At 39.9% G+C, this 21345-nt stretch overlaps 1 protein-coding gene across 1 annotated transcript; it reads left to right on the top strand.

Annotated features, from left to right (window-relative positions):
- The first annotated feature begins 15 nt into the window (after nt 1-15).
- Nucleotides 16-21319, top strand: LOC143429775 (uncharacterized). The gene is made up of 18 exons (XM_076905541.1): nt 16-1030; nt 1874-2372; nt 4285-4465; nt 4864-4930; nt 5767-5831; nt 5991-13072; nt 13173-13312; nt 13419-14207; nt 14316-14439; nt 14518-14648; nt 14734-14877; nt 14949-16172; nt 16266-16687; nt 16968-17201; nt 17687-18568; nt 18634-18763; nt 18843-19173; nt 19250-21319. Exons 3-18 carry the CDS (start codon nt 4308-4310, stop codon nt 20935-20937), a joined length of 13611 nt encoding a protein of 4536 aa, XP_076761656.1. The 5' UTR covers nt 16-1030; nt 1874-2372; nt 4285-4307; the 3' UTR covers nt 20938-21319.
- The last annotated feature ends 26 nt before the right edge of the window (nt 21320-21345 follow it).

Genomic DNA, 21345 nt, shown 5'->3' with positions numbered 1-21345 from the left:
CGTGAAATCATTCAGCCTAGCGCCATTAATGGCAGCCATTGTATCGTGTGCCCTTCAGGGTTGTCATTACGTTCGTTCTTTCGTAGGTAGTGCGATTATAATTAAAAAGATATCTTGCGAAGAACCGCTGTAATCCGAGTTCTAGTACTCGGCGGAATTAATTTCGCGACATTACGAGAACAATCACTTCCCTTTATACGATCGATTCTGTGATACGTAAGAGAATAGTTACGTGTTCATATATGTAATTCCGTCGTTCTTAAAATGTGTATGTATGTTCGGAGATGAATGATGAACGACTATGAATTATTGTGGACCAACAAGCTACGGCCATCCGAAGTCTCTCTCTATCATAGTGGGACTTCGAAGTGAATCAAGACTTTCAAGGAGCGTGTATATTGGTGCTAACAGAACTGTTCGATAAAATAAATTCCGATCCCCATATATAGGATTGTAACGTAATCCTGAATGAAATTCAATATTGTGAGCATACACTTTCGATTAGAATCGAGTAATAGTTTCTGTTGAAATATTGAGCATTTTAGCACAGTGCCGACCGTTTTCGAAGCACCTGTACGCACGACTTTGGTTCGGACATACGCTTTTTTTTTTACGTCGTAACTCGGTTATTATGGAATAAACGTGTCTCTTGTGCGTGCGTTGTAGGAAGTGACGTTTTATCGGATAATTAAACCGAGCTTGTACGCCGAATCAGTACTTTTGATGCTCAAATATTCATCGCGATGGTCTAGTTCTCTAGCTCGTCATGTAGAATTATAGAGCGCGCTGCAGAACTTCGAAAAAAAGTGTCAGTTCCAACGTTACTGCGACATTGTGAAAGAGTTAAGCGAATTCCATGCAGTGCGTGCATGTAGACGTGCATTAACGTCCGGGAATCCGGGATTTCATACTTTCGTTCGTTCGAGTCGGCGGGTAGCTGTGTCGAGGCCTCGGGACGCAGGATCGGAACGTAAACGGCCAGAGAAGATCAATGCATACGGCGATAATCTGCTGTGTAATGTTTTATCAGGTGTGTCGTCGCAGACAAAGAACCTATTCTTTGGTAAGGAATAGGATACTCATCTGTTATCTTCATATTATATAATATAAGAAACACTTGGATAATAATTATAGTGAAATGGACTGAATTTAATCGGTATAATTGCTGTGTTTTTTTAGTATTTAACACGGTAATTTTCTAGTTGCTGTTAAGAGAATATTTTATTTTACATAATAGTACGATGCGTAACGATATTTCTTCCAAATTGCAAAATTTTCAAGTATTGCGAAATGTAACTAATTTTGGGGACGAAAACCGTGTCGCAAATGGAGACGTGGATAAAGAAAGAATTAGAAAGAGAAAGAACATGATGACATACGATTGCGAATTGTAATCTGAGAACATTCAAGATTTCTGTTCGATGTGCACAGATTTTTGTAAAAAAATTCAAGTTTAATGGAGAAAAGGAGAAATATTGAAGATTATTATTTTGTTATGGCACGTATATAAATATATGTATTATATATATGTAACTTTTTTTATGATTGCTTTTATCAATATGGTGTTTTTTTTTTAAATATGTTCTATATTGTATTTAATAACCGCGTTAGTAATTACTGTTGGGTATCTCATTATATAAGTTGTCTAATATTATTGCACATCAAAAGAATCGACATGCAGCTCATTTTACATTCATTTAATTACGGAGTAAATGTTTCAGTTCTGCTTATTGCTGTCTTCAGCACTAACAAATGCATTTTCTAAGTAATGTCACCTAAAAAAGTGATCACGATCGTTATATTTAATACATCTTCAGTATAGTGTATAATTATTTATTAACATTAAGATATTAATAACGATCGTTTTATGTAGCATGAGTTATAATCAAATTATACTAAAATCCCACGGAAATCTGCACAGAAACCGGAAGTCATTGCTATAAATTCGATCTCAACATATCACAATATGTTGCCGATACAATGAAACACTCCGCGGTTTCATTGATCTATGGTAATTATATACAGCTACACTGAATGGATCGTATTCCAATTATCTTTCGATCATAAAATATCGTGACGATATTTTATTTCTGAAAATCTTAAACAAAGCAAAATTGCATGAAACAATATCGTAGAATATTGTTCGGCCGCCAAGCATACTACAGCGCTGCTATCTGCCGATGATTTCGAGCCTTTTCGATTGTGCTTCCATCTACTTCCTTTCTCTGTCGAGACAAGGAAGTCACGCATGCTGGCTACGGAGTAAAATGTAACGAGAGAAACGTCTCTTGGGGGGATGTTTCTCATTCTTTCTCTCGAATTCACCATAAGTATGCGTTCAGGGTTACGATAGAACACGATTTTGAAATTCGGTACGTACAAAAACAATTTCAATAACTGTCTCGAATAAGTACGACTGTTTGGCCGTCACTGGGTGGCAGATTCTTTCAAAGCTAACCGTTAGGTCTTTCGATTTCGGTGTGATTTACCACGAACGAACGGGTACATTCGCATCATTGTTTGGGTACGTCGCAAAACCCAGTGAAATCTGGACCTGATAATAGGCCCGATGCATTTTGTCCGTCGACTGTGTTCTCGTTCGTGATTTTCGTGATCAAGTTTTTTATTATCCACCGATCAGTGTGTACTAGTGCGTGAACATTGAACAACATGGATGTTGGTTTGGCGTTACGCAGGAGTATGGTATTGAGTTCGAATTTCGGTTTCAGAAGTCGGTTTTACTTAAACTAATAATGGTGACCGGGGCTATAAGTTCAAGGGGTGTCCAGTACGCATGTGCGTTGCAATTCGTAAGAGTAAATAACGTAAAATTTACGAGCGACGCTCGTTTGAATTGACCGTCAATTTTCTACCTCATCAGAGGATCTGATCTTGTTTCCGATCAGATTTATTACCCGTAATGTGCTAATTCTCCTTACGCACCGGTTTAAACGGGTTTTCATTCGAACAGTGACCGCGTGTTTCGTTATTGTTAATGGTGTACACGAGCTACACGGAGATCCCATTCTGCGAGGAACAGAAGGAAGTGAAAGGCATTGATGTGATATAAAATAATGCTCTCCCATGTCATTGTCACGTGTTCTGCGAAGGTATATACTACGCTTCAAGTTAGTATGTATATTACCAGCGTACTTGGCTGTCGATAAAGCGATTGGACTGTGCCGTTAATTGAGCGCGACTATTTAAGTTCAGAGATCGATCGATTAATATAATTGAAATTGTATGTTGTATATTATAATATTTGTAAGAGTATGATTATCTTATACGGTACGAGAATAAATTGGTACATATGAATCGTTACAGATCCTTGTTTTGTGCACACGCGTTTTACGCAATCGTGTGTCATTCATTATTCCCGTTATTGATTACCCGTGAGAATGTCCATAGATACTATAACGAAATCGGACAAAAATAATCCGTGAGCTATGCATTCCGAAATATTAATATTTCGACGTGTCAGTGAAGAATTTAAAAAAGGTAGAAACATTGAGGAAAACATATGTAACTTAAAAATGTTGGATTTTCAATTTGGACGTTTATAATTCGAAGTGGGTGTTCTAAGTAGAATTTATGAATATCAAGTCTTACGTTTTTGTTCAGAATGAAAAAGTAGTCCATAACAAGAAGAGTAGATGGTAGTTGGTAATGGATCAGTAGTATGATAAAAGAGTTGTAGGAACAGCCAGATTGTAAACAGATGAAGATAAACAATTGAGAAACGATCAATTACGTTTTACCTCTTAAGTGAAGAACTAAAGAGTATTTAATGTATCTTCGGTTACTTTGTACTTAACAATTATAATCTTCTCATAGAAATTTTCGAACAATTAAAACAATATTTCTTGGGTCGTAAAATGTAGTAATTAACGTAAATGTAGTAAATAATCAATCCTCGCCGTTGGAATAGAATGGAGATACAGCAAGAAAGAAAGGGATGAAACATGAAAACTGTGCCGTCAAAATTTTGCGAAAAAACATTACCACATACGATTACGATATAAATACAGAAGTAATGCCACGAATGGTACAGATATGTTACATTTGATATAATGTAACGTATCAATAAAAATTACTGCACATTATTACGATACAGAAATTAGTGTTAAGTAGGCAATTCCGATTACAATCTCGGGAACAATTAGAAGTATGTTGAATTCTGTATAAGTTGGGAAAATCGTAGAAGAGAAAAATGAACAATAGAAAATCAAGTTTCGCTTTGACGTGAATTTTTGTAAGTATCAAGATTTTCTTCTCCCGGTACAGGTGTGCGATACACAACGAGCGAGATGGACGAGTACGACAAGAAATTTGCTGAGATGCAAAAGTACATTCCGTTTTTGGAAGCGATGATAGAACGATTGCAAAACGTTAAGGACAAATCGCGGGAAGTACAGCTGCAGAAAATGCAAAGCCTACACGGGATCCTATCGAACAGCAAGAGAAAGTACGTTTCGCAGGTGTTTTGGGCATGCATAAAATAAATCATTCGCTTTTAGCCAACGAACCGTTTGATGAGCCCATTTAACGCTAGTCTGCACGCTCGATCTGTATTTGAATTTGTATCGCGGTGCGACTTTGACTTTTTGAAGTAAATAATTTCCAAATTTCTAGATTTAAATTTTCTCAACTTCAGAAATTCTACATTCTTTGAAGTATTTGAACATTGAATTTTTTAATTTCCAACTTTTTGAAACTGTAAATTTTCAAATTTTTGCTTAAATGTGCCTCGAAATGTGCTACAATATTGTACGCGTACAACAAGTGCGCAACAAATCTTAGAATTATAAATAAAAAGGATAATTAATGAACACAATTAATCATGTTGTGTTATTCGTGAAATAGGTTGAAGATCGAGACGTTACAACGGTGTGAAGACGTTCTGCAGAAGTTACACAACAAGGTAGAAAAGGTAGATATATTAATCAGCCGAAAATATGTACATTTTTGTTATGGTACACTGAATTTTTTTATCCAGTTTCTTTTATCGAACAACAATTGTCTTCGACAGAATTAAATTATCAATTAAGTTGTAAATTCAGTGAACCAGTAATTAGAGTTTGGCTTTATGCTCTGTACGATATTATTTTGTGCATTATATTTACAAATGAAAGATATAAACGAGAATGTTAATAAGTCTTTTAGGAACCAGCAAATTGGTATGACGTCAATAATGACAATTATATATAGGCAAAGAATTAAACTTTCATAAAATAGAAAAATGAGAGAGGGTAAAGAAATGATATTATAAACAGCTCTTTTATATCGTTTCACAAAACGTAGATATTACATCACCTTGCTTTGATTAGAGCAAATCGTATCCGTTGCATTGTTTACCTGATCTTTCATTTTTTTTTTCTTACCACTAGACACTTTCATTTCACATCTTTTGTTTAATGTACCTATATTGCATTATATACACCGCACTTTTTCTAATGGTATTTAAATAATTTTAGTATATAGAAAATAAAAAGGATTGACACTATCGACATTTATTTATAGCTGGTGTCTAATGTAAAATAGATCAAAGTATGGCACTATTGGATGCTTGTACAGCAAGTAGCTCGAAGAACTTCCTTTTTCTATTTTACAACCATTATTTTCTTCCGAGTTCCCCTTTCAAATGAAAGTATTTAGTTGCTTCGGTACCCTCTTCGGTCTTCGTTCCTTATGTTTTTGGTTTTCAGGCTTTCGTAGTGCATGTATCGTTTTTTTATTTTAATCATTCTAATCTGACACGAGTTTCAGGGAAATACACCCGGTTTGCATTTTCCGCACAAGAAAAACGATGCCAGCGCTACGCAATCCTCAAAGTAAGTATCGCGCATGTTAAACGAAGTTATATAATAAGGGAAATTCCTATTTGTAACTTCAGTCTGAACAAGCACAGCTAGGAAGCAACTACCATTGTGTTGTTACATCTATGATGCTTCGAAATGTCCCGTATAAAATGTCGACTGAATCCCTTTCAGCACATCCGAAGACACTAAGTCTCAGCATGTAGAAGATGCGAAGTATCAGCACGCAGATGACGCTAAGCCTTCCTCGTCGAAGGAAACGGAAGCTCATCGCACAGAACATGCATTAGAAGATGGGGAGATCCATGAAACACCGGCTAGCCCGAGTCCTCCCGTTAGTCCGGATTCGGGTTCGCAAGTGGCACCGATAATAATTCCTACAGAGCGCAAAATAGATTTCGATGACAAGCTTGACAGTAAACCAGCCTCTCCCGACCCGATAGATACTTTACCAACGAAAGCTCCCATAATTATACCCACTGAGAGGACGAGCAACGATCTGACTCTGTCCCCGCAGCATGGTTCGTGCAAAAGCGCGGACGATGTGTCTTTCAGCGAATGGGATATGCTTGAAGAGAACGAGAATCAGATCGTGAGAAATAAAAACTGGCAGACGATCGTTTCTTCCGGTCATGACGTCTCCTCAGCGGTCAAAATGGTCGGAAATAGCTTGCCTCAAAAGGTGAACGACGGGAGAACTCACGCGGCCATATCGATGCACTCTTCCCGACAAATACCAACGGTGCCAGTTCCTTCGCTGGGTGGTTCGAGGAGGTTGTCGTCGATATTGGAAAAAAATCGTTTGGTGGGAGTCAATTTGGACCAAGTTCCGTCAGACTCCAGGCCGGAATCACCTGTAAGCGTATCGGAAGTGAGGCTGAAGTCACCGGACGTGGAAATTCTTTTTCCGAAACACGGCAAGAACACGCCACCAAGGCCGAAGGATAACATTTCGAGGCCTAACTCGAAACCGTCAGCCCCATTGTTACTTTCACCTCCCGCTTCGACGGAGCCGCCGTTGTCCATGGAAGACTTAGCGGAGTTATTGAACGAGGGAGGTGATAACAAAGCAGAGAAAAAGAGCGATAGGTTAACAGAGGATCCGGGCAAATTAAAAAAAGACAAGCAAGATTTGAATGCAATGGGTGGAACTAATAATGACGGAAAGAGCATGCAAAAGTCGTTTCTGTTGACACAGGAGGACATTGACAGTGAGAGTGAGAGGCGTTGGGAGGAGATAGATAAGCATATAGTCAAGTTAACTAGTAGGAAGTGTCTACCTAATAGTTCGACCTCAAAAGTCGATTCTATGAAGTCTAGCGAAACCAAGGGACCATCTCAGGGTAGTTTAGGTCATGGTTCGAGTTCGTTTGCAACCATCATGCCGGTCGATAACAGAAATCAACCGTCTTCACCAGGGTCCAAAATGGAACCACGTTTCGCGGACAACTACGAACGACATCCACGTCAATTACGCGACAATCATGGTTATGAGAAGGACAAGGCTAACGTGCACAACATGCACTGTCGAGCTGACGATGATATGCCGAATCAGATGCCACTGCTTCATAGCGGCCCGGCTAAACCGGATGATAGGAATGTTGGGCTCTATCAAAGACGTCAGGGGAACGTAGGTCCTGAAATGCCTGTACCGCCTAGAATAGATACAGAATTTCGAATGGAGGGTCCGGAGTACTTTAACAGACAAGTGCCAAATCAAAGTCACTGGCCCCCCATGCATCCAGCCGTTAACACAAACGAGTTCTGTAATAATCAATGGCCACCGCCTTCCAATTTCAGCGGTATGCCCAATTCTCCCGCACAAACGTATCGACACCCGATGGGGATGCACGAAGATATGTGGAACGTGGCTGCCAATCGAGAACCCATTCACATGGATCCTCATCAAATGAACGAGGGCCAGGTGAGGCCTAACCAGTTCCCTGGAAGCATCAATGCTGGTATAAGGCCTTTGATGAGTCTAAATACCACGTCTCAAGATATTAGTCATATTCCACGACCGGATGAGATGCTTAACGTCGACGTGCCTAATGTACCAGTCATAGCGTCTTTAACATCACCCACGAGGTTTCCCGTCGCACCGCCGTACAGAAATTTCCAGGGCGAGAATAGGCCTTACGATCAGTCTTTTGATAGAGGAATGGAATATCCCCACCAACGACAGTCGTGGGATTCCCCTTCTAGTCGATCAACCGATGTGCCCTACAGAGCAGAAAACGAAGTTACCTGCGGTGTAATGGGACCCACGGAGGGTCCCCCAGGACCGTATTCACGACCGAGCACACCCTGTCCTTGGAACAGAGACAGAGATCGCGGTAGCAATAGAGGTCGCAACACATACTATAATGAGCGGAGCAGAGGGGAGCCTAGGAACACTTTTAATCGCGACACTCGTAGACCCGAGTGGACAAGGGATCACAACGAATGGGATAATTGTAATCGGTTCGGTAGGGATGCTAGAAATATTTCTGACCGTGACCCACGGATACGCATGGAGCATGGTGCAATAAATCAAAGTCCAAACCAACCGAGGGATAACGGTACTTCAGTCAGAGACCCACGATTGGCCAAGGATAAACATTTTCCGACTGGCAAAGGTAAGGACGGTGGTTTCAATGAAAGAGATCCCAGAAAGCGTTCCACAACACCGGCATTTGTGACATCATCGTTCAGAAAGAGCAAGGATAAAGTTAAGTCTTCGACAAAGTCGGCGGACGGTCATAGGCGGGCGGACATGGAGAATGGTAGCAAGCAAACGCAAGAGAAATCGGGTAAAGACAAAATGCAGTCGCCTTTGGAAAGTTTGTATGGGGTTATCGACACGAAAGCAAAGTCCGCGCAAGGGTACTGCTTACAGAACTTCAAGATTCCCAAGATAAAACGCAACGAGTCCTCGGAATCACCCACGTCGAGTCATAACCCTGAGGAAGTGGACAAGTACGAGAGTAAAATTAAGAAAAAGGAGAAAGAGGATGTCACTGCAGAGGTAAGCAGCAGCAGTGATGGAAACATTCTGTTAGAGGACTGGAGCGGAGATAATAATGTTGTCCCAGAAAAGAAAGAAGAGCCGAAAGAAGTGAACACTAGTACGGAGTCCACAGAAGAGAAAAATGATGTGAATGTTAACGAGCCGGATGCTATTAGCACTACTTCTACAAAATTACCGGAAAACGTTGAAAAATCTAAGAAGGATGAAGTGGAGCCTGAGGGATCCAAGACGAAGGATGAGGTGACTCAGGAATGGATAGAAGCTTTAATTAGAAAATCCTTCGAATTCGGCGAAGGGAAGAAGTTTGTTGAACAGGCGAAATTCATGCAAAAATTGGGCGAAGTACTGCAAACGAAGAAGCTGAAGATTATTAAGAAGATCATCGAATCCGATTCAGAAAGTAGTAGTTCGGGTAAGGACAATACTCATGAGACAAAAAAGGTTCGGGTAAAAAAGAAACGACGAGTAATTGTTTCGGACAGCTCGGATGATGAATCTTTGGCTGAAAGACTCGGAATCCTGAGCGCGACAAGCAAGGATTCGATTAAAGATACATCAGTAGACAAGAAGGAAAAGAAAGAAGAAACAAGTAAAACTGTTGAGGAAAAGACTTGCAGTGCTGAGTCTACTGATTTGTCCGAAAAAGATGCGAATGCCAAAGATGCTACCATTTTGGAAGAAACTCCAAGCGTTATTGAAGAACAGGAGAAGCCAAAGGACGATAAAACGAATATTGTGAAAGAAGAAGAAAATGTTCTAGAAATTTGCAAAAAAGAGATCAAAGAGGAGCCTACAGAAGACAAAGAAGCTATTTCCAAAGCGCCTAAAGTTAGAACAAAAAGGAGGAACTCTTTGGAAATGTTACAAGAGGATATCAGGGAGATGTTCATCAGCGATGGCGTCGTAGCAGCAACTGGTCATCGACTGTGTCGGACGCAAAAGGAAAATAATCCAGTTGCGAGTACATCCAATCAGAATGCTCCCGTTGTGAAGAAGGATGACTCAACTAAACGGGAAGTGGACATGGATTCTGATGCAGAGGACACAGTGGTTCCGCCTAAGCAGAAGAAACCAATAAAATTGCGATGCTCGGATGAATCTAGTAAACCTAGAGGAAAACCAAAAAGAGAGGTGCAACGAATCACCCGACAGCGTTCGAAACAGTATACTCTAAGCTCGGACAGTGAAGAAGACCAGCCGTTGGCTCTGAGAACAGAACTAGTTCAGAGTATTAGCTCAACGTCCACTCAGGAAGCATGTAGCGACGAATCTGAGGTATTAAGGAGGAGTAAACGTATAATTAACAAGGAAACGATAAGAGAACCGCGCGTAGTTGTCGAGAAAACAGACATTTCCAAACTAGAGTTCTCCAAAGTAATGTTCGATAGCTCATCCGACGAGAGCTTCGGTATAGATGTGTCTGAATTGGCTGCAGCTGTAGACATTTCACTTCATCCAGATAAGCAGCCTGAACCTGAACCTGCTGAGCCAGTTGAAAAGAAGAAATATAGCCCAACATCCTCTAGAAAGTCGACCAGAAAGAGGACAGGTGAAACGACGAACGAATCTAAGGATGATGGCCAATTTTCTGATGAAGAAAGTATTATTTCTGATATTTCGATGTCCAGCAGTGTGGCTTCTGCGAAGAAAACAACTAGTAGTTCATCTAAGACAGAAACAAGTGGCAACGAGGAGCTGTTAAGCAACATTTTGTTCTCAGATCTACATTCTGAAATAATTAGAGGCCTAGAGCCATCGAAAAACAACACGGATAAGGATTCGTTGATAGTAGACAAGGGAAGCGATGCAGATGTTGACGACGATATTGGAGAAGTACCGGTTGAATTGAACACAAAGAAGTTTTCTGGGAAAAAGAAGAAAAAGAAGTGCAATTGGCAGATGGGAATTCTGTCCAAGAAAAAGAAGAAGAAAGCGACTCTTGCAGCGTTGTCTCCCAAAGGCGACTCTGATCCGCACAATGTCAGTTCCGAAATGGAAACTTCTACTAAAACGAGCACTTCTTCAGTCTTAGAAGACGTAGCAAGCAAAGATCTATCCGATGATATCAACCAAACAGTTTTAGAGGAGTCTTGCAACAAAGTTAAAGACGTTGATAGAAAACAGATTACTGATGATGATTCAAAACAGCAGAAATCGGACGAATCGTCAAATTCGTCTAATTCGGTAGAGAAAAAAGAAGCTTCGTGCAAAATTTCTGGTAGCGAGGAACCATTGGAAGTTAAAGATAATAAACGTAAAGATAAACTCGCTAGTAACGCTGAAAAAAGCACAAGTAAGTGCAAAGAGGATCCAGATAAATCTTACAACGATTTGGATATAAAAAAATTGATAGATTACGTTTGGACTGGACAAGAAAGATACAAATGTTTGCTCTGTTTCTTCACGGGCAAGAACATCGTCCACCATTACAAATTAAATCATCCTGGAAAGGAAATTCTGATCTCTAGGTTAAAAGCTTCAGATGCCAAGTTGGCCATTCAAGACGCGAAAGATAGTGATTTAGAGAAAACATCTACGAACCCTGTTACTGAGGAAACTTGTAAATTCCGTTGCAGGTTCTGTTCTTTGTTTACTGAGGGTGCTGCAAAGGTTGCAATGGAAGCATTTTACGAGCATTGCACCACTCATACAGGGGAATACAGGTTCCGATGTAACAGTTGCCCTTATCAAGCTGTGGCAAAATCCTCTATGAGGACTCACTATTATAAAGTGTGTCGTAAATTTAAAGACACTTTTGTTGAAGCCATAACAGAGGATGAAATACCCGATGAGAACTGCATTTGTGGTTATTTGTGTTCTAATTGTAATTACATTCAATTAAAGAGGTCTAACGTGAAGCAGCATATTGATTTGTGGCATAAGCATGATTCAAATGTTGAAATCATTAAAATAAATATGTCCTTAAATTCAATTGAAGAAGAAACTGACAAACAGATTGAAGTGCCAGAGAAAAAAGTGAAGGTGGAAGAGCTTGTGTTGAGTACAGGAAAAATAGAAGGGTCAGCTAACAACCCGGTGACTTCTGTTGTAGACAATGATGATGAGGTGATTGAAATAGAAGATGGAAAGGAGAATAAAATATCTGATAACGAAGACAAGAAGGGAAAGGATGTGCCTGCTGTTCAACCACATGAAGAAAAAGATCAGCTTGTGCCACAGCAAATTGTTAGTGATGAGAAGAAAAAATCACCATCAACAGATACAGATTCAAGTTTATCTACAGGAAATTTAAGTGTGTTCGTATGTCCACCAGAGTTGGAGAAGAAAGAAGTAGAGATTCAGTTGGAACGGAAAAGGAAGATGCAAGAAATTATTCAGAACATTGGTATTAAGCTGCAAAAGGATTCATCGAAGAAAGGTTTATCTATTATAGACAAACTGAAGGATAAAATGAAGACTAATGTGGTTACAATTGGGAACGAAACTGATTCTAATGTAGCTCCAGATTCTCAGAGTAAAATTTCAACTGATTCTATTATTTTTCCAAGTACAACACCATCTGACTGTAATGCCGTAGAATTACTTTCTAACACAAATGTTCCTACTGTGGAGAACTTAGAAGCAAACCTGCTATCATTGCAAGAAAATTCAGATGAGAAGGGAACAGACGAAGATTCTACCTCCAAGATGCAACCATCTAGCGCAGAATGTGAATCTCAACCAACACCCAAGGTAAATCTAGTAGAGTCACAGGTCAGAGACCCATTAGCAACATTGGATCAGAAGAAGAGCGATAAAAGCGATGGGGAAATTAGCGACAACGAGAATATGAGAGATGCACCTCCCATTTTCGACTCGGATTCCAGTAGTGAACAATCGGATGGAGAACTTCCTACAGATGTGAACATGATCTTAAAGGAAACTTCTAGTATTAATGCGCCCTTCAAAGATTCCATGTTGACTACGATTCAGAGGCTTGCTGCTCAACTTCAAGCCACAAAACCCCTTGAAACTTGCAAGGACAAGGCTTCTCCGAACTCTGAGGGGCAGAATGCAGCATTTCCTACTGATCATATACCAAAACCACCAGATGTCGTTCCTATTGCAAGCATTAAAAAGTTTGTTGGAAAAATGCAGAATAGATTCCATGAAATATCGAATGAATTACAAGATGATAGTAATCCACCTAAGAATTTTATTCGTTTAAGACGTCTTAGCGGAGATATGTTGTCAGTGCCTGTACAGTCTTCAAGTGACCAAGAAGGTCTACCAGTGTCCACGATCAGTAAGTATAACTACCTAATGAAGTAGTACGTCTTCCATGTACAATGTATTATATATTTAGTGCTGAAAGTTTCAAGATATAATAGTGTTCTGTTTGATAGATGTAAGTGAATCTACTACTTCTGAAAAAAATGACTCGCAACCAAGGTCAGATGGTGAAGAAGAGTGTTCATTCTTGAAAATCGAGAATGTAGTTAGTCTTGCCCCAAGAGCTGACAGTGATAGTACTGAAAGCCCTATCGTAAGTGGCAGAATGTCTTGTACAGTAAAAATCAAGTTATTTTTTTTTAAATCGCACATGCAGTTCATTTTTAAATAATAACTTTATAATTAAATTTTTGTAATAGATAAACGATATCAGAAAAGCGGTCGAGACTTCTCCTATGAAAAGCAAGGGCGTGTCTTTGCTGAAGAAGTCTAATTCGCCTCTAATTTTAAAAAGACTCAATTCTGTGACTATTGCACAGCCATTGACAAAGAATATCCAAACGGTACAGTCCACACCTGAGGCACTAAAGTTGATTCCAATGAAAAGTCTTTCACCAGCTCCAGTATCTGTAACCACCACTCAACTTACCGCGAATTTCATCCCAATCGCACCAAAATCAAAGATCATTCAAGTAGATAATAAATTGTCCTTTCCTATTACTACAACTAAAAGTACAGTTGTAAATCAGGCGAATACGCGAACAGTGACTGTAACTGGCTCGCCGCAGCCGTCGAACTTGAATTATAAAATCTTGAAGGTTGTTCGAACACCCGCTATAAAGCCCACTGTAACGCCCATTATAAAACCCAAAGAGATGGCTATGAAGTTGAAATCCACAGATTGTTACCACGCGATGTTGAAGGCATCCAAATTGGTTCAGTTGTATAAATGCATGGCGCGTGAATGCCGCTTTACTACTGATACGTTGGCGCAGTATCATCAGCATTATATTCAGCACACTATTGAGGTGGAAAAGAGAAATATGTTACCGCCGTACGATTTTCAAAAGTGTGCTTATTGTTACACAACATTGGAGGATTGGACTCAGCTAAAGACTCATATGGATGAGAAACATGCGTACTGTCGTTATCAGTGCATGTACTGCTTTTATAGGGCTATCGTGCCCTCCTACGTGCAAATACATCAGGTACATTACAAGAAACACTAACAGAATATCTACTACCCTTATATAGAATGTTCTATCTGACAAAGATTTGAAATTTTCAATAAAATTTGTTTTTTGTTTCGCTTTCAGATGTTGTCTCATCCTGGGCATCGTGGTATTCTACTTGGGAAACAAATGAAGGAAATTCCGCTTAAGAAAGACATCAATCGACACGAATTCGTATATCCTTATGTATGCCAAAATGGCTTTTTAGGTACGTTAATCGTTTACGCTGTTCGTTTACCTTACATTCGGAATACATAATTCAGTTTATGAAAATGTACATTCTCAGATTGCGGAAAATTCTTTTATGTTCCTGAATCTTTCATGGCGCACTTGAAAAACAAACATAGCACACTTACTGCTACCTACAAATGCCACGTTTGTCGCGCTACTTTCAGAAAAGTGCAACAGTTAATTCCAGTAAGAAATTTTGTTAGATTAATCGATTGACTATCATAGAAATCAGTTACCTTGGAATTACATGGAATTCAATTTTTTGTTACAGCATTATAAAATGCACGGGTTTAACAAATATCAATGTCTCTACTGTCTACACGGCTCGGACTCCTTTAATGATATGCATAATCACTTGAGTGCGCATCACTACAATCGTTTGCCGCAGACTCTCGAACGGTCCCTGCCTCCTAAGGTAAATTAAAAGTAACAATTTTGTTAATGGAATCATATTTAAAAATTATGGTTGCGTTTTAAATTTTGTAGGCAGTACGAAATAAAGATGTGATAGATCAATTAATTATAAGAACGCTGGACGAGACTTTTAAAATGACCGAAGAAGTGGTCGACGTGGAGAACGATGGGAAAGACGGCACCATACAAGTTTTGATCGACAGAAGTTCTACCATTAGTTCATCCCCGGCTCAAAAATTATTTCGACCGATACTGCCCAAAGACGTAACCATCCTGAACAAAGAAGAAAACGAGCTGCTGAATAAATCCATATGCAGTCTATTTGGAACTGGCAACACTTCGAACAGTCCTATCAATGCTACTTTTACGCTACAAGAAAAATCACTGAACGAAAGTTCCAACGATAGCGCATCGAGTAAGCCATTCGGGAATCTGGTAAACGATTCCGATGTTTCAATAATTTCTAACAAAGAATCGTCAGAGAAAAGTTTACTAGATACACCTAAAAAAAGTCTGTTGGCTAAAAGTCCTACGGAACCAATGGACCCATCCGAGGGAAGTTTCGATTGCAGCGACGAGTTCATAAATATCAATTTGCTAGACAATCCTGATTTCTTGAAGAAGGTCAGCAACTGTTCTACTGATGTATCGACGGCAAACAAATCAACCGTGGACGACAGCAAACAGGACGACAGTGACATTGAAATCGTAGACGTCGTTGATAGGGAAGTCGTCTCAGCGAAAAGTATAAAATCCGAGTGTGATAGGAAGGAGAGCGGTGACTTGAATAGTAAATCAAAAGTGGAATCAGAAGTTGATATGAAAGAACAGCAATCTTGCAACGTTGATGTTAAAGATTTAAATGTATGTACGGACACCAACAAAGATTCCAGTGACACCACGAAAACAGATAAACCTTTGACCCTGGAGGATATTAAGGATACCGGCTTCTCCGGGACAAAACTGTACAAATGCGGTTATGAGACTTGCGATTTTAGCGCTCCGTCTGCTGCACATTTAAGAACTCACGTAAAGGAGTGCTCTTTGGGTGGTGATAGTAAGAATTTGGCTTGCGCACATTGTGGTAAACGTTTTATGAAAGTTGGATTTTTGTTGGAACATATAAAATCGCACGGGTTGAAACGATTCGGTTGCGCACTGTGTAAAATGAGATGCACGGTAGGTTATCAAGCTATGGCCCATATGAAAATGAAACATAAGTATGGGTGTAGTAAATTGGTGCCTGCTGATCCGAAAAATCCATCTGCAGATGGTTTATTTATCGTGCAACCCATCGTAAGTATTTTTCAAAATATATTTATTTCGTCGTTCGTAACATTGCCTATAACATTCTGTATGTACAAATATTTCATGTATTCTTATATATAGAGTCAAAGTGGAGAACGTAAGGGAAAGAAACGTAAAACGGGTACAAAGATAAGCGAAAAAGAGCCAACCGAAAAAGTAGGAACAGATCCGGAGAAGCTCACCTTCAGCCCTGACGAGATAGAGGCTTTGCCACGTCAGGCGATTTACAATCGTGAAGTGCAATGCGCGGTTTGCCCGTACACAACGAAAGTTCGCATGAACATTATCAGACATTTGCAGTTGCACGCCAAAGACGAGAGCGTACCGGAGAGTGGTCCGGTTAATCCTGTGCCTTGCTTGGACAAGAAGGAGCGCATGTTCGATAAAATGGTGAACCTCGCGAGTAGTTCCCATCAAAACGGTCGAATGGGAGGGAAACCGAAGGAGGCGAATAAAAATAATGACGACGAGTTCATTCCGAAATTTGTACCAGAACATAAAAGGTAAACATACAACTTCTTAAAGAAAAAAAAAAAACAAAAAGGACGAAAATTATAATAATAGTACAGTGCTGGAAATCACACCAGTTATTATCACCAATATCGTTATGAAAATTATGCACATTATAATAATTATACGAGTGGTGCAATGTTTCCAGTATTGTAAACGTTCTTGTACGAGTGAGAGTGATTTTTGGTCACACGCAAAGTGCCTAATTAGTCACGTTTTGAGAGTGATGTTAGGGATGTAAAGAACTGTGCAATGTTTTCCCCCCCACAATAGATACGTGTGCGGTGTTGCTGAATGCAATTATTTAACGGTCGATGAGGCGATGTTACGGTGTCATTTCAAGGCATTGCACTCCGAGGAACAGTATTTCCGGTGTCCCCATTGTCCGCAACCGCCGCCAGGTCAAGAGGGATTAAATATAGCGATCGATAAAATGGCCGTTCATTTGAAAATGCACGATACAAGACTTTATAAATGTTCTCACTGCAATCACCATCATTACCATAGGTACACACAATGATGTTTATACCTCACGTTTTTCTTTGTTTAATGGTGCACCGTTTGGACCACAAATTTTTAAGCACTACGTATTTCAACCTGTTAACTGGATAAGTACTTTGTTATAAACATCTTCATGCCCAGAAGATCGATTTCATTTATCTCGATTCTAAATCTTATAAATATTAGCATGGTATATAACGTGTTTCTAATAGAACAAGGGATCAGAAGCAAAGAATTCCGAGGAGAATAACTATAGATATTTTAAATGTTAGAGATGATTCGGATCCATTCATTTCTCACAGTTAACAGATTCAAGTTTCTTCGTTAAGAAAAAGAGAGCCAGCGAAATTTATTGTTTTTAAACATTTGACAAGCACGCAATATATTAATAACATGTATATATTGTAACATGCTTGTCAGGTGTTTAAACAAAGTCTTAGCCCCTATGGTTCATTTTCTATGCTTTCTAATAGCGACGAATCATTTATTAGACATGTCGTGGAGAGACACCTTTCCGACAAACACCCTGAGAAAAGACCTTTCGTGAAGGTGATCAGGGAGCTGGAAAACACGGAAAACAATCAGCAATCTGTACAGGAAGAAATTGAAGAGGAATTACCCGACCCAGATGGAAATCACTGGAAATGCAACGTCTGTGATTATAAGTGCGTGTACAAGGCAGAAATGGTCAATCACACGACCGTAACGCACGATGAGAAGTGCCAATACAAGTGTAGCTCATGTTCCTTTAAAACCAGCGGCAAGATCATGTTCGAACAGCACGTCAACAGCAAGCATTCGAACGATCCGAATGTAGATTACGTTTTGATGTATCAGAGAATAAAGGGTATCAATAAAAAGAATACAGATAACGTGGAGCAAGGTGGACAGGACGAACCATTCGACACTACTCCGCTTTGGAGGAGAGACATGCCTCGAATTAGACACATTCGCGGAATTCTTCTTGAAGAGGAAGACGAGGTAGCAACGGAATCTAATTTAAAGACGGCAAAGCGGAAAAGTGACGTAGATGTGTCAAGCGCTAGGCCGGCCAAAATAAAGCCAGGGAAATCTGGTTCGTTGGATGACGCGAAACAGACTAAAGAAAAATCTAAACGATCGTTGTCTTGCGATAAAGTATCGACAGAGGTCGAAAGTGTGGCTGACAACACTCCTAGTACAGTGGAGAAACCCAAAGAAACCAAGATCAAACTGATCGAGGACAATGATTCTAACGAATCAGATGTTGGAAGATTTGGTCCTTATGGAAAAGCTGACGGGAATATGTATGTTTGTACTTTGTGTACGCAATTTAAGACCAAATACAAACATGACATGAGAGATCATCTATATAGGGAGCTAAATTATGCTAGGCAAGTATTTCTACTTTTTCCTTTTCATATCGTTTTATTTATTTAATGATCGAATACTATGGTAGGTGGCATTGCAAGGATTGTGGATACTTGTCAGTAAATCGTAACGCACTGTTAAAGCACTTTAATAAACATCATAACGGAGAACGTCCTAATCACGAGCCACTGTCTCCGGACAATGATATCGAAGAATGGGTAATTTATCATTTACTTGTGTTAAAGTTAAATCGTTTCACGATTTTTATAGTCTACTTTTATGGATACCTTTATTCAGGTTGGTACGTTGTTGAGGAGGCAAACATCGATGATCAAAGGATTATTAGCCAAACAGAGCACGAGTAATGCAGAAAGTTCCACAACTACGAATAGTATCGAAACTAAACCGATTCCAACTAAATCTACCCAAAGTACCGTTAGCAAAACTTCAAAAGTTGCAAGTGTTATCGACAAACCTGTCGATATGCAAGATAATAAAAGTAAAAAAACAACGAATGTAGAAGTATTAGATGGAAATAGTAAAGATAATGATACTCTCAGTGTGCACGCGAATGATGATAATACGTCAAAGAAAGATGAAACTGAAAAAATTACAGATGCCGATAAAGGTAAATATCTCGAACATAAAAGTGATTAACCCTTTTGTACGGTTTAGCTAACGATAACATTATTTGTTCAATACAGCTGAGCCAGAAGAGGAGCAAGAGAAGCCCCTCACCTGTAAACACTGCAACATGACATTCTCTCGATGGCGCGGGTTCAAACTGCACGTACAACTGACCCATTTGAAGCGACTGGGATTCATCTGTCCCTACTGTGACCGTAGCACCAATTCGGAGGGCCTGATGCGTCAACACATCCGCTCCAGACATCCTGGTTTCGACGAGAAGATAGTTCAGAATCCAGCCGCAGGTGGTCCAGAGTTACCAGAGGAATTCTGGCAGCAAGAATATGGAATAGTGTTCCCGAAGCGGAACAGGAAACGCAAGAGGAGGATTAGCGGTGAAGAAGTCGCGGAAAAGAGCGAGAGCCAGGCTCAAATCGAGCCGCAAGAGAAGTGCAACATGTGCGACTTCACTAGCACGAGCACGACTGGGTTAAAGATACACATGAGAACGCACACGGCGAGAAACATACTCAAATGTTGTTACTGTTCCTTTAGTGCAACGACAAACTCGGAAATGTGGGACCACTGGGAAGTTAACCATCCGTTCACACCATACAAAGTGGAAGAAATACCAAATGATTTATCAGCGGTATCAGTCAACGTAGAATCAGACAAGAAACCTATAGAGGAAGATTACAGCAATGATATTGTAGAGGAGGAGATCCCTGATACGAGGCAAAAGGAAGCGATTTATTATTGCTACTATTGTTCCTTCCGCAGCAAATTTTTAGACGTGGTCCAAAGCCATTGGAGTACGGAGCACCATCAGTCATCGTTGTCAGACGATTCTACCAGTACTGTCACGTCGAGCTGCCCTTTCAGGTACAAGGAAGTATCGGTGTCGACGGTGAAATCGTTATTGAAGGGCCAGTCGTCGAGAACGGAAAATCCCTACGAAATGTATTTACCGCATGACTTCGAGACCATTGGAATAAAAGACGACGGCTGGATTTGTCAGTGGTGCAACGAATTGTGCGACTCTGAGGTTCAAATGAAGACGCACCACAGCATGTTCCATTCGCATTTGCCGTTGAATTTCAAGCAACACGAGAAGTCGAAATTGTCCCGGGGTTACAAGTGTCCCGAGTGCACGTTCACCACGACTTTTATCAACGTGATGAAAAACCATGTGTCGAACCATATAAGTCTGTTCAAGTGTAAGTATTGCAAGAAAACCTGCGGTAGCCCCAGAGAGGTCTCGAACCATAGCGTTAAGGAGCATCCTGATATGGAAGTAAAGATAGAGAGTATAGAGAATTACGAGGAGTTACTTGAAGATATTATGTCTAAAGTTAGGTGGTATAAGTGGCACGGACACAATATTGGTAAAACTGAAGACTGGTTGGCGTCAGCGACGAAGACCCAGAAAGCAGTTGCCAGAAAGTCCACGGCAAGGAATGCGTTTCGCCCAAGTATTATTCCGCACAGGATAAACGCAGTGGCCAAAAAGTCCACTAATCCGCACTCGAGGTATCTCATTAGTAACAGACAGGTGGAAACGAAAAGCAAACAGTTTTCTTATTACGGCGCTCCCAAAAGTCCCGTTAACTTGACCAAATTGAACACGTACATGGTGGTGGGTGGTCATCGAATGAAAGTGAACTGTACAACTCTCGCGCAGTTGATTAACATCAACCCAAAGATAGTATTGAAGGACTTGAAGTATGATATTAACAATCTTGCGACGCTTAAAAAATTGAAATAACGAATGGGAATATAAAGGGAACTCTATTTTCCATTCTGTTGATGCGGAATAATTATCTTGTGATGATTAATACTGATAAACATTTGTAAAGTATTTGTAAAATCCACGCTCACAACTTTTTGGAATTCATAAAAGAGGTTACCAAGCTAATGGCATTTTCTATGGCCATATAGTAGAATCAAAATTGTCCTCTAATATGTGGCGCTCTCAGAGAGACAGAAACCAAAGTATCGCACGATATTACGTGTTTTCCTGTGAGAAAGACGTTAAAGTGAATTTTTGTAAAATTCATTACTCCTGTCCCGCCATTTTGTAAAGACACGAAAAACCTGTATAAAGAGACATCGTTCGTTAATACCGCTCTGTCTTTTGTGCCTATACTTCAGTTAGTCTATATTTAGGAAGATT

This window comes from Xylocopa sonorina, chromosome 12 (assembly GCF_050948175.1).
Source record: "Xylocopa sonorina isolate GNS202 chromosome 12, iyXylSono1_principal, whole genome shotgun sequence".
Classification (NCBI taxonomy): Eukaryota; Metazoa; Arthropoda; class Insecta; order Hymenoptera; family Apidae; genus Xylocopa; species Xylocopa sonorina.
The sequence above is the reverse complement of the archived record's forward strand: the minus strand, read 5'-3'. Positions and strand labels throughout refer to the sequence as shown.